The 12,532-nt window shown below is 43.2% G+C and overlaps 1 protein-coding gene across 3 annotated transcripts in view; it reads right to left on the minus strand.

Moving 5' to 3' along the window:
- Positions 1 to 12,532, minus strand: part of LOC124256139 (GTP cyclohydrolase 1-like) — an 80,818-nt gene that overhangs the window by 45,951 nt on the left and 22,335 nt on the right. For all 3 annotated transcript variants that reach the window (XM_046690105.1, XM_046690099.1, XM_046690112.1), the window contains exon 2: positions 9,488 to 9,597. In XM_046690105.1, coding sequence (XP_046546061.1) covers positions 9,488 to 9,597 — 110 coding nt within the window. The remainder of the gene's footprint in view (positions 1 to 9,487; positions 9,598 to 12,532) is intronic.

The following is a 12,532-nucleotide window of genomic DNA, read 5'->3' on the forward strand; positions in this document are numbered from 1 at the left end:
CTGTTAACATTTCATATGGATTTTGCAACTCCATCTCTTGATGCGAGCATCAAGTGGAGAAGCGACCCTTTCCTGTACGAGTATGTCTTTACAAGTACTGGGTCATATCACTTATGCTAGTCTGTCCTAGACTTGCATATAGACTCTCAAGCTGAACTCTCCTGAGTGTAGGCTTTTGTAAGTCATGTGATAAAAGGGCGAGACTCCGTCTCAGCGCCTTTGTGGGACTGTCAATTGTTGTGCTACAAAAAGTGGGCCGAAATGGTGAATGCCAGAGCCGTCCTCGGTGGCAATGCCCCTCAGGTAGTGGTTGGCAAATACCATGTCCCATTTCCAGAAGCATCCTTCCATTATCGTCCTGATAGAGCTATTGCCATGTAGAGCAAGCGTTGACGCCAGAGCTCTAACTTCATGTGGGTTGGAGGCTCGTGGAGGATCAAATCCTGCTGCTTTGTAGGCCCGTAGTATGACAGTACTGATCCAGCTTGATATCTTAGTGCGGAAGACCTCCGTCTGTTTCGCTGTCGATATCGAGACGAAAAAAACCTTGAATTTCCGTCTCCTGGACCTGGATCTTTGTAGGTAGACTTTCAATGCTCTCACTGGGCACAAGGATAGGTCCTGCGTATCCTGTGGTCCAAGGACTGATAATAGTGTTGGGACGTGGAACTGTCTGGCTGGATGACCTGGCAGTTGATTCTTTGCTATGAAGTCCCATCTCAGTCCCATATGCACGATGTTTTGATTTTCATCAAATCGTGTTCTCTCAAAGTCCAGAGCATGTATTTCCGACATCCTTGCTGCTGTTGCTAAGGTTATCAGGAACAGCGTCTTCTGCGTTAAGAACTCGAATGATGTTCTCTATAATGGATCATAGATGTCACTAGTGGGATGTCGTAGAACTACGTTGAGGTCCCACACCGGAGCTTTAAATCTCTGTTGTTGGTCCTCCAATTAAAAGGGCGTAGTAAGGCCAGTAACTGGTACTTTCGTCAGTTGCACTCGTCCTCATGGCGATAACTGACCTCAATGCCGCTAGGTATGTTGAGAGTGTTGACCCTTTTAACCGCTTCGTTTGTCTAGCTGACAAAGGTAGTCCGCCACTTGAGGATGTGTCGCTTTCATGGCTCTGAAGCCGGCCCTCGAAACGTATGTCTCGAAGCATCGCCACTTGTCATCGTACAAGTTGCGTGTAGGCCTACGTAAAGCTAGTGTGACTGCTTTCGCTGCCCTGGCAGAATATCCTCTCTTGTTCAAGCATGCCTTGATACAGTCCACACGTGTAGCCGGAACACCTCTGGGTTGCCGTGCACCTGCTTTGTGTGAGGATGTACTAGTAGATTCGTCCAATCTGGTAGTTGCAGTTGAGGCAGTCCTAGATCTTGTATGAGAATAGGGAACCATATTCTCGCTGGCCAGTAAGGCGGGCCCCAAGTAGTTGTAGGACTCTCGTGTGACTGATTTTCTGCAACACCCTCGGTATTAGAGCTGGTAACAGCAGCGTAAGCGTTTTAGTCCTTGCCAGGAGAAGCTTAGCGTGTCCGCTGCCCATGCCCGTGGATCTGGTATTGGTGAGACGAATGTTATCAGTTGACCCATGTGGCGAGGAGGTCTATTAATGGTGCTCCCATCTTTTGTATGATCTGCTTGAAGATCTCTGGATGTAGCATCCAGTCTGTTGAGAATGGCTGCGTTGGACCGGATAGTGCATCTGCTATCACATTCTTGGCTCTTGGAATGTGGCATGCTCTGATGTGGACATTCAGGTTGACTGTTATGCTGGCCAGTTGAAAGCATAGGTCCAGAAGGTTCGCAGACCTTGTTGATCCTTCTGTGGATGTAGAACGCCACTGTGGAGGTGACTGTATGTACCGTCAGATGAGCATTCAACAAAATGCTGGTCCTGTGGAGTATGGCGTTTATCACTGCTTTCATTTCCAGCATGTGGAAGTGCAGATCTTCTCTGCTATGGTCCATATCCCAGCTGACACATCGTTGTCGATGTGTGCTCCCCAATCTTGGAGAGATGCGTCCACATAGAGATGCGTCTTGTACTCCGGCTCTGCTAAATAGGTGCGTCTGCGACCCTCCTATCTCTGAGTCCACCATATTAGATAGGGGTCCGGATTGTCCAGTTTTACATTCACGAAGACCTGTAGTGGGCGTAGTTGTAGACTCCCTCTGCGTGTCATGTCTTGTGCTGACGTGAGAAGAAGCAACAGACTCTGCCACTTCGTAGTAATAACGGAGAAAGTAGTGCTTGAGATACAAGGACTTGTATCTATATCCTAAGATCTTGAAACCCTTGCCGTGTCCGTAAGGGAAATGAAGCGATGTCCGACTCTGTGGCTGCCATTGTTGCGAAGTCTATATAAAGTCGTCTGGCTGCCGCCACCTAAAGTCCGGCCAACGTATGTTGCTGCAAGTCGTCTGAAAAAACGTCTTCAATGATGACAGGGAAGGTCTCTAACCTCATGAAGGCAGCCAAATCACGTAGGTCCCGTCTACCTGGACTGTAATTGAGGCCTTCCTCGCTCGCTGACATGTTGTTGTCACTTGTAAACCATTTCTTGACCTGTGAACTACGTCCGACCTCTGCGCAGGGCGTTGTCTCTCGTGGTCCAATCAAAATAAAGCATTTTGATTCCTTTGGCTTTCCGCGCTGTGACGTCACCGGTGTAGCAGGAAAAAAGGTCCTTGTAGAATCTAGTGCTGCCGTTGATATCTGATCAACTGTCGGTCTTGTCCGTAGCCTTCCGAAGTTACACGAGTGACCAAGTGTATCGAGGGTTGAATGGTAAACGCACGAAATATTTCGCCGCGTAATACCGATGTGGGTAGGCTGTTTTCCTGGCTGCTGTGACTGTTACTTCAGTCCTGAAGATAATGCCGTCGCCCTTTTATACAGATGATCAGCTGAAGTCTTCACGTTGTCAGCGTGTAGACTGCATACATCAATGAAGCGTCGTAATGGTAGAATTAATGCTGAACTTTGTTGTAAATTCTACTCAGGGAATCGTTGACGAGTATGTATTTTCCTAGCCGTAGCAAGGCTGCTGTTGAACCACGCCAGTGAGAATATCTGTAGATCTTCTAAAGTGGATATATCAATCTATGTGAATCCCGTCCTGGATTCAATCTGAAGATCCGTGCCGGTGATGAATTCGGACAAGAGTACCCCTCTTGAACTTTATGACATGCCCTTCAGTCTGTGTGCCGACGAAGATCTTTCCCTTCTAGGGTGACGCTAGGTCCAGTCGCCCTCGTGTCCTGGTTGAATAACCTTGAAGATCCGCGTAGCGATCTGCATGGTGGTCGGCGTGGTGTGACTGTATGGCGCCTTGCATGTAGGTAATCGTCTCGTAGTCCGGGATTGCCTTCCTGGCAATATATTCCGAAATGGTGATTCCCGTGATGATCTGCGAGGCGTCGTTGATGCCCTTGATGTAGGTAGTCGGCCTGAAGATCCTTTATTAGGCTCATCATCTGTTGACAGTCTCTGAAGATAGCGCCGTCCTTCGCGCAAGTTGTAGACGACATGTAGCGTTCTGTTAAGAAGCTAAGTACTGCGACGTCTCTGCCTTGTAGATGGCCTGTGCGAAGCCTTCACGCAGGCTCGGTGATGGCATGTAGCGTTCTGTTGAGAATCTAAGTACTGCGGCATCTCTGCATTGTAGATGGCCTGCGCGAATGCCTTCGCGCAGGCTTGTTGACGGCATGTAGCGTTCAGTTGAGAGACTAAGTACTGCGATGTCTCTGCTTCGCTGGGGATCTGCTTGGAGACCTGCGTGACGACCTGCGTGGCGAGTGGCCCTGCGGTCTGCGTCTGTAGGGTGACCTGCGCGGAGATGAGCGACTGTGGGTTCGCGAATGACGATCTGCATGATGCGGAAGATGTCTTGGATACTGTATCTGAAGTCCTTCGCGAATACCTTCGCGAACGCTGATCATCTGATTCCGCATCTGGGGAATGGCGACTGGTCATCTGATTCCGATTCTGTATCTGGGGATGGGCGACTCCTCCTTCGAATGCCTTCGCGAACGCTGATCATCTGATTCCGCATCTGGGGAATGGCGACTGGTCCTTCGCGAACGCTGGTCGTCCGATTCTGTATCCGTGGATGGGCGATTCCTCCTTCACGAATGCTGATCGTCCGAATCCATAGTCGGTGATGACCGAGTCGTCCTTCGCGAATGCCTTCGCGGATGCTGATCGTCCGAGTCCGCCACAGGGGATGGTTGAGTTGATCTTCGCGCATGCTGGTCCTGCAGTGTAGATCTGCTGCCAGATGTCACGTTGATGGAGGGTCCCTCAGAGACGACGTCTGCGTTGGAGCCTTCGTGAAGGCTCGGGACCTCTTTGTGGGCTGTGACTTCTTCTCCAGGCCGTAACGCTGCTCCATCATCTCCTGCATAAAGTCCCCCGGGTTGAAGGTCTGCGGTGGTAGTAGCGCTGCCCTTTCTGCGGTGATAGCGACGTGGCCCACAGGACGCTCATCTGTTCTCAGCGTAGATACCTCGGGTACCGTGGAGATCTGTGCTGAAGTCACCCTAGCTGAGACTGGTCTTTTCTTGGGATGAACCTCTGGGATGATGATCAGTTGATCATCATAGAGTCCCTGTTCCGTCATCGGGACAATCTCGGCAGAGAAAGTCCTTGTAGTCTGCGCAGACGTCCCCATAGAGTTGGTCGTCATCTGAGGGGTGTGTAGCCTTCTCTGGGTAGAGGATGGCTTCTATTCATCGTCTGCGATGATTGTAGAGCTGCCCTCTCTGCGTTGATAGCGATATGGTCCAGGGATCGCTCATCTGCCGCCCTCGGACTGCGTGCTGTATCTCTGGGATGATCAGCAGCGGCTCATCATGAAGTCATTTCAGTGCCATCGGGATGATGTCTGTGAGGCTTCATTCTGCGTAGAGGATGGCTTCTTCTTCTACGTCTGCGTTGAGGGGTTGCCCGATGTAGAAGCCAACGTCTTCGAAGTAATGGCGGACAACATCCCACGCCCATCCTCCGAGGACACCTCCGGCAGGTCACTTGATGGTAGTAAGTCGTCTAACAGCAGTAGACAGCTCGTGAGGGACTCAGCCAGTTTATTCATGACTTGGAAAGTCACCTGGATTTGTCGGTAGTACGTCTAAGTACAGAGAAAAATTATTTATTAAATTGAATTTCTATTAAATGCTGATCAAGATTACAGCTATAGCTGGAAGTACATGTTGTTGTGCAGCTAGGGCACAGTCAATGCAGGTTTGCAGCAGCGAACCTAAACCTACAACAAAAATAGGTTTTCATGAAATGTAAACAACTGAACAAACACGGACAATTCCGTGAATAAACAGTGCTAAATAGGATTAAATATCAAACCATATTGTTGAAGAATACTAACTAAACCTCTATAAAAGTAGAATAGAGGAGAATAACTAAGTAATTAAAGGATATAGTGCCGTATAGGAGAAACAGGCGCTCTCACAACCTGCCCACAGGGCGAAGAAGGAGAGAGTGAAGCATGGGAGTACGGTGGCGCCGCTTTCCCGCCAAAACGGCCACACAGATAACTCGTGGTGAGTAGGGATTTTACGTCTGTTCTTTATTGAAGGGAGCTTCAATAGGAGATACAAGTGTTCCACTAACGTTCGCAAGAGGAAGGAGACAAGCAAAAGAGCATGAGTCAGGATAAGGAAAAATAAATTATTTCCAAGTAACACCACATTATTCATTACAAAAAAAAAACACAACACAAAAGGGCTGTGAAATAGTTAGTGCACTGAGGACACATTTTTCAATACATTACCTGTGGTGACTACACTGAAAATCAGACCTTCAGGAACTGTGCTACCACCCCTTCAATCAGTTCCTCTACTGGACCATTCATTCAAAATGGTGCAAAGCTCATCTCCAGTGGAATACCGTATATGACCGTCTATAAGCCGTCTATAAGCTGACCCCCAAACTTGACCCTTAAAATCAGTGTCAAAATAGTATGGTTCGTACATAAGCCGATCCCTCGCGATGGGGTCCTAATCCTGGCAAACACAAACCACAGACAACTGGCAGTTACCAATAATTATAACTTTGGTCCACATTATCCAAAGAATTCACAAACATTCTACTCACGCATCAAAATGAAGAGTAGTTGACAGAAAATGGATACTGTATATGACCGTCTATAAGACGACCCCATGGATAAGACAACCCCCAAACTTGACCCTTAAAATCAGTGTCAAAATGGTATGTTTCGTACATAAGTCGATCCCCCGCGATGGGGTCCTAATCGCAGCAAACACAGACCACAGACAACTGGCAGTTACCAATAATTATAACTTTGGTCCACATTATTCAAAGAATTCACTGTCATATATATTGTGTCTACTCACGGATCGAAACGAAGTGTAGTTGACAGAAAATGCATAATATATTTTGCTTCTCTAAACATCATATTTATTGTAGCAACAAACTGGCTTGCTTATTTATCCCCATTCAACAATCACGAACTGATTACCGCCTCATTTTCCATTGACTGCTAGTTTACAGTAACATCGGTAAAAATGTGTGAATTTAAATGGCGTCCGTATTTTACCCCATTCCATGTGCTTACCACGTTCATGAGGGTCCGTATAACCTTAGTGTTGATTATATATATTTTACATAAAACTGTAAATAAAATTACACAATGCTAGGATATATTTCTTTGGGTTAAATAATAGTATTCTGTATTATATTTTACTGACGACTCGTCAGAATTCATCCCGTTATATTATTGTGCATGTTTGAACTTGTTAAGCGAAACGTGTGCAAAATGCAGCTGATTGCTATTTCGGCTCAAATACATACGGTAATCTTAATTAATTAATAGAGCAAAACTGTAACTAAAATTACACAATGCTAGGATATATTTCTTTGGGTTAAATAATGGTATTCTGTATTATATTTTACTGATGACTCGTCAGAATTAGATCCCGTTATATTATTGTGCATGTTTGAACTTGTTCAGCGGAAAGCGTGTGCACAGCTGATTGCTATTTCCGGCTTTGTGTACGAGACAAATACGCACGGTAATCTTAATCCCTGCAAATAATACAATGCCCAGCAAAAACAACTTATACTAGTAACTTAAAAGGTAAATAATCTTGTCTAGTGATGTTTAATTGCAAATTTGACGTCTCTACTGACAAAGTCGTCTTCTGTTGTTTGTTCACACGAAGTGATACGATACTGTTTTCTTTCCCCTGGAAAAAAGTTTGACGAAAGCGTAACCTATGGATAAGACGACCCCCTTCTACAGACTGCTTTTTTTGGTCCTCAAAATTCGGCTTATAGACAGTCATATACAGTAATATATTTTGTTTCGCTAAATATACTTATTGTAGCTGGACGATCACATGTCAACAAACTGGCTTGCTTATTTTACCCCATTCAACAATCACGAGCTGATTACCGCCTCATTTTCCATGGACTTCTAGTTTACAGTAACATCGGTAAAAATGTGTGAATTTAAATGGCTTGCTTATTTTACCCCATTCCATGTGCATACAACTTCCGCTTACCACGTTCATGAGGGTCCGTATAACCTTAGTGTTGATTATATATATTTTACATTTATAGAGAAAAACTGTAAATAAAATTACACAATGTTAGGATATATTTCTTTGGGTTAAATAATAGTACTCTGTATTATTATATTTTATTGATGACTGCGTCAGAATTCATCCCGTTATATTACTGACAAATATTGTGCATGAATGAACTTGATCGCCGGGAAATGTGTGCACAGCTGATTGCTATTTGCGGTTCAAATACACACCGTAATCTTAATCTTAATTAATTTATATAGCAAAATCTGTAATTAAAATTACACAATGCTAGGATATATTCTTTGGTTTAAATAATAGTATTCTGTATTATATTTTATTGATGACTGCGTCAGAATTCATCCCGTTATATTATTGTGCATGTTTGAACTTGATCGCTGGGAAACGTGTGCACAGCTGATTGGTATTTCCAGCTCAAATACACACAGTAATCTTAATCCCTGCAAATAATACAATGCCCAGCAAAAACAACTTAGAACTTAAGGTAAATAATCTTGTCTAGTGATGTTTAATTGCAAATTTTATGTCTTTACTGACAAAGTCGTCTTCTGTTGTTTGTTAATGCGAAGTGATACGATGTTGTTTTCTTACCCCTGGAAAAAAGTTTGATGAAAGTGTAGATAAGCCGACCCCCTTCTACAGACTGCTATTTTTATCCTCAAAATTCGGCTTATAGATGGTAATATACGGTATGTAAAAGTGGTCCCATGTACTCTTCACTGTTGAATCCCAGGGCTCTGTCTAAGTTGCCTGTCTGCCACCACTGTACTTGTGGTGGTGGATCTCAAATGATCTAAGGGAAAATTTAGTTGCCATCACAGAACTTGTGATGTTAAAGGCAATCTCACCAGTGCATGAAACGGGGATAAAATTATCAAGCCCTTTGTTTCCCAGCTTTGGATGTCACTGGGTCAGGAATCAACTTACTGGTTGAAAATGCAAGACACAAAAGAGGTCATTGTCTTCCTGCAACAGAATAGGGTGTTGCAACAATCAGTGGCCAGCTGACTCAGGACACCCTTACTGAACATATGTGCTTGTGAGGAATCTGATGCAAAACCATCCTCAGCCAGCAAATCTTGAAGAGTTGTACATATCCCTCCAATAGGAATAGCTTGACACCACCTAACACATAAGTGCATTCAATGCAATATCAATGCAATATCAATGCAGGTGTGCACAGCCATCATTATCAACATGTGAGACATATGACTCTGATGTTCTTTATCTGCATCCAGGCATTTCCAAGGGTGTTTACTCTGGCTTTTGTATCTCACATTGACAGCATTTCTTGTTGTAAGATACATGTTAATGTGTTCAGTCACAGCTCCTGAAAACCAGGTCTTCCCGCACTTTTGTTGTGGAGTATCATACTGTTTCGCTGAGTGTCAAATACTACTACTCACACTTTGACTTTGACTTTACTTAAACGTAGACAGATAATTTGAAATTATATCCATTTATAACTTGATAAATAATAATATGGTAACCCCTCTTTAGGCAAACAGTCACTTTAATCTAACCTTATGCACTTGATCCATCAGTAACCATAAAAATAGTTTTCATGGCACCAATCAACCATTTTGCAAATCATGGAATGAGTCATTGACAAGTACACAACAACTGTCAATAGCAAGTATGGGATCCACAAGCTAAAATGACACACTGAAACCAACGATCCATGCTTACAATAAGCTTAGATATCCAATTTGACCCCACATCATAGTTTTCTGTTGAATCCATGATTTGATCCTTAGCAAAGTGTGAATAGTATATTTATGGATATAACAAACATAACATGAACTGACAACATACGCCCATGCCATAAGGTGATTTAACTAAAAATTCTGGTGAGCGAGAAAAAGGGTGGAAGCACAACATGAATGTGTCTTACCTTGCCCATGAATGGTACCAGATGATGCTCACATAATGAGAACATTTCAATATCTTTCACTATCACCATTTCATCATGATCCTCATCAAAAACAGCATCATTTAACACCTCTGAAAAAAGAACAAAAAGCATAAGTGGGTAATGTGGATTAGTTCACAACACATAAAATTTACAAACAAAAAAGGTTTTAAAGCAGAAGTACAACAGCACCAAGCAATGAATGTCAAAGATGACATTGACCATTGATACAGAACATTAACATTTTGTGTGTCTGTAGGGGTAGGGGACCATGCCTCTGATACCGACTGACCTTGAGCTATGACTCAGCTTATCTAAAACCTTTTCAAACGGATATATACTAGGCATCATTAATAAAGGGTCAAATGATATATAGCACATGTAAAGAAAAGTTTCTCAGAAATAATAGGACTAAGAGTGTCATCATTATGTTTAAAGTGTTGACAGACGTGACACATAGTGACATACAGACAAAAAGTTCAAACAGCACTAGCAAACATCAGTTGTATGGACCCCCCCCCCCCCCCTCCCAAATGAAAATGACAAACATGAAACCCTCAGTCATTCAATATCTTGTGTACCCTCCTCGGCGTCCAAGACACAGGTGCACCTTGTTCTCATTCCTCTACTAGAGCTCTGCGAAGTCCTGGGAGATCCACTGGTGCTGGGCGACGTGTGTACACACGTCCACGGAGTTCGTCCCAAGCATGCTCAATTGGGTTGAAGTCTGGCAAACATGCTGGCCACTCAATCTGCTGACAATCCTGGCCCTATGAGGCCTAGTGTGGTAGTCTTGCAATAAAGAAGTTCGACCATAAAAGCCATGCATATGAATGGTACTGCTATAGGAGCCAGAATCTTGTCCCGAAAACGTTGTCCAGTAAGATTACCATCGACAACGTGCAGTAGAGTACGTCCAGTAGGGAGTTATCCCGGCCCAAACCATGACAAGACCACCTGCCAAATCGGTTATGCATGGCCACAGTTGCATCTTTTATTAGCTCTCCATTGCGACGATAAATCCTCTTCTGACCATCATAGAAGGTCAAATTGAATCTGCTTTTATCTGTGAAGAGCACATAAGACCATTGACGTTGATTCCAGAGGCCATGATGTCTACTCCATCTCAAACTCGCCTGCCTGTGACATGGTGTTAGTGGTGGAGGTGGAACTGCAGGTTGCCTACAGCGGAATCAGGCTGCCCTTAAACGATGCTGCTGGACATCCTCACATTGTTAACATTGAGGTGTTCTGTCTGAAGATCTGCTGCCTATCATCTCGGAACGTTGAGACTCGACGTGTATATTCCACAAACCCATTGGCTTGAAATCTCTGCCACAGTCTACCAATAGCACTCTGACTCATATTAAAGCAGACAGCAACCTGCCACTGAGTATGACAAGATTTCAAAAGGCCTATAGCCTGACCCCCTTCAGCAAGTGTAAAAAAACAGTCTCATTTTAAGCTGCGATTTCAAACAGGTACCTGAGCAGTGAACGACAGTGAAATAGCATCAATGCATGTGTATTGTCCTCCACTTTCCATGGATAGAGTGACTTGCATGTGCAAATCATTGACATTAAGTGGCAGATGGATTTCTATACTGACAATCTGAATACAAAATGTGCTATTTCTAGCACAATGTATTGGAAGTTAAATAACGTGATAATGACATTTCAATGGCCTGGTGTGTTTTTCCATACTGATAAGAAAGTTTGTAAAACATTCAGTAGTATATATCTCAAACAAAAATGAAGATTTTACAACTTTTAAGACATAGTGTTACCAATAGCTTGACCCTTCATTAATTATGCCGAGTACAGAGAGATTAATGATGAACTTGTTACTGCTTTCTGAGAAGTTTAACCACACACATTTTGGCAGTGTATTTACCTCATGACATGACTCTTGTTCCCTGCTTGGCTGGAAATACTTTACAATAACATCTTATATGCTTTTGGAAAAAATATGCCTACTACAACTCGTAAAGTCCCATATCTTGAATAACATTAATAAGAGTATTATATGTACCTCACTTCTGGTCTTGGAGCGAGTGAGTGAGTGAGTGAGTTTTACACCGCTTTTAGCAATATTCCAGCAATATCACGGTGAGGGACACCAGAAATGGGCTTCACACATTGTACCCATGTGGAGAATCGAACCCAGGTCCTCAGCGTGACAAGCGAACGCTTAAACCACTAGGCTACCCCAATGCCTAGTCTAAGCACATGTCTAAGGCCAAAATTAATGTATTATCCAATTTTCATCCAACTTTTGAAAAGAATGAGGCAAGAGGCAGTTTGAATCTATTAATTCTTTCTGAGAGAACCCAATGACTTCCTTGTGAATAGTGTGCACTCTTCTTCTCCTCAAAAGGGTCTGTTCAACAGGTGCTCAAATGTGCTGTTAATTATATCATATATCAACATAATGTTTCAGGCATAAATATAGCAGGACCTAATCTGAAAATGAAAATCAGTTCTGCTGTTCCTATGATAGTCATAAATAAGACGGCAGCTACTTCTATTGAGGATGATGAATTGGGTCCTAGTCAAAATGGCCGCATGACAAAAGGGCCGCAAGAAAGTCAAATGGGCTGCAAACCCCTAGTCAAAAGGGCCGCATCAAAAAGTCAAAAGGGCCGCTTTAAAAAGTCAAAAGGGCCCATAAAAAATTTTATTAATAACATTTTTTTTCAAAAGTATTATAGTAAATGGTTATACATCTATACAATATATATTTTATGCATACTAGTCCTGTTTTTAATAGATATTTTTTTCAATATTAGAAAGAAAATTTTGACATATTTTGTAGGATCTTAAAACAAATGCTATAACCAGGGTATGAAACTCCGAAAAGTTTCAGCCAGACCACAGGGTTGATTGAATGTAGGACTTGCCAGCCCTGACCAAAACATACCTGCCCACAAAAAATACTAATTTACTTAGTACAATTAAATCAAAACTTGTAAAATAATAATGATTTATATTTTAACCCGACCGTCGGGCAGGTGAATTTGAGAATCTG

This window comes from Haliotis rubra, unplaced genomic scaffold (assembly GCF_003918875.1).
Source record: "Haliotis rubra isolate DU_JTF1 unplaced genomic scaffold, ASM391887v1 Scf116, whole genome shotgun sequence".
NCBI classification, from domain to species: domain Eukaryota; kingdom Metazoa; phylum Mollusca; class Gastropoda; order Lepetellida; family Haliotidae; genus Haliotis; species Haliotis rubra.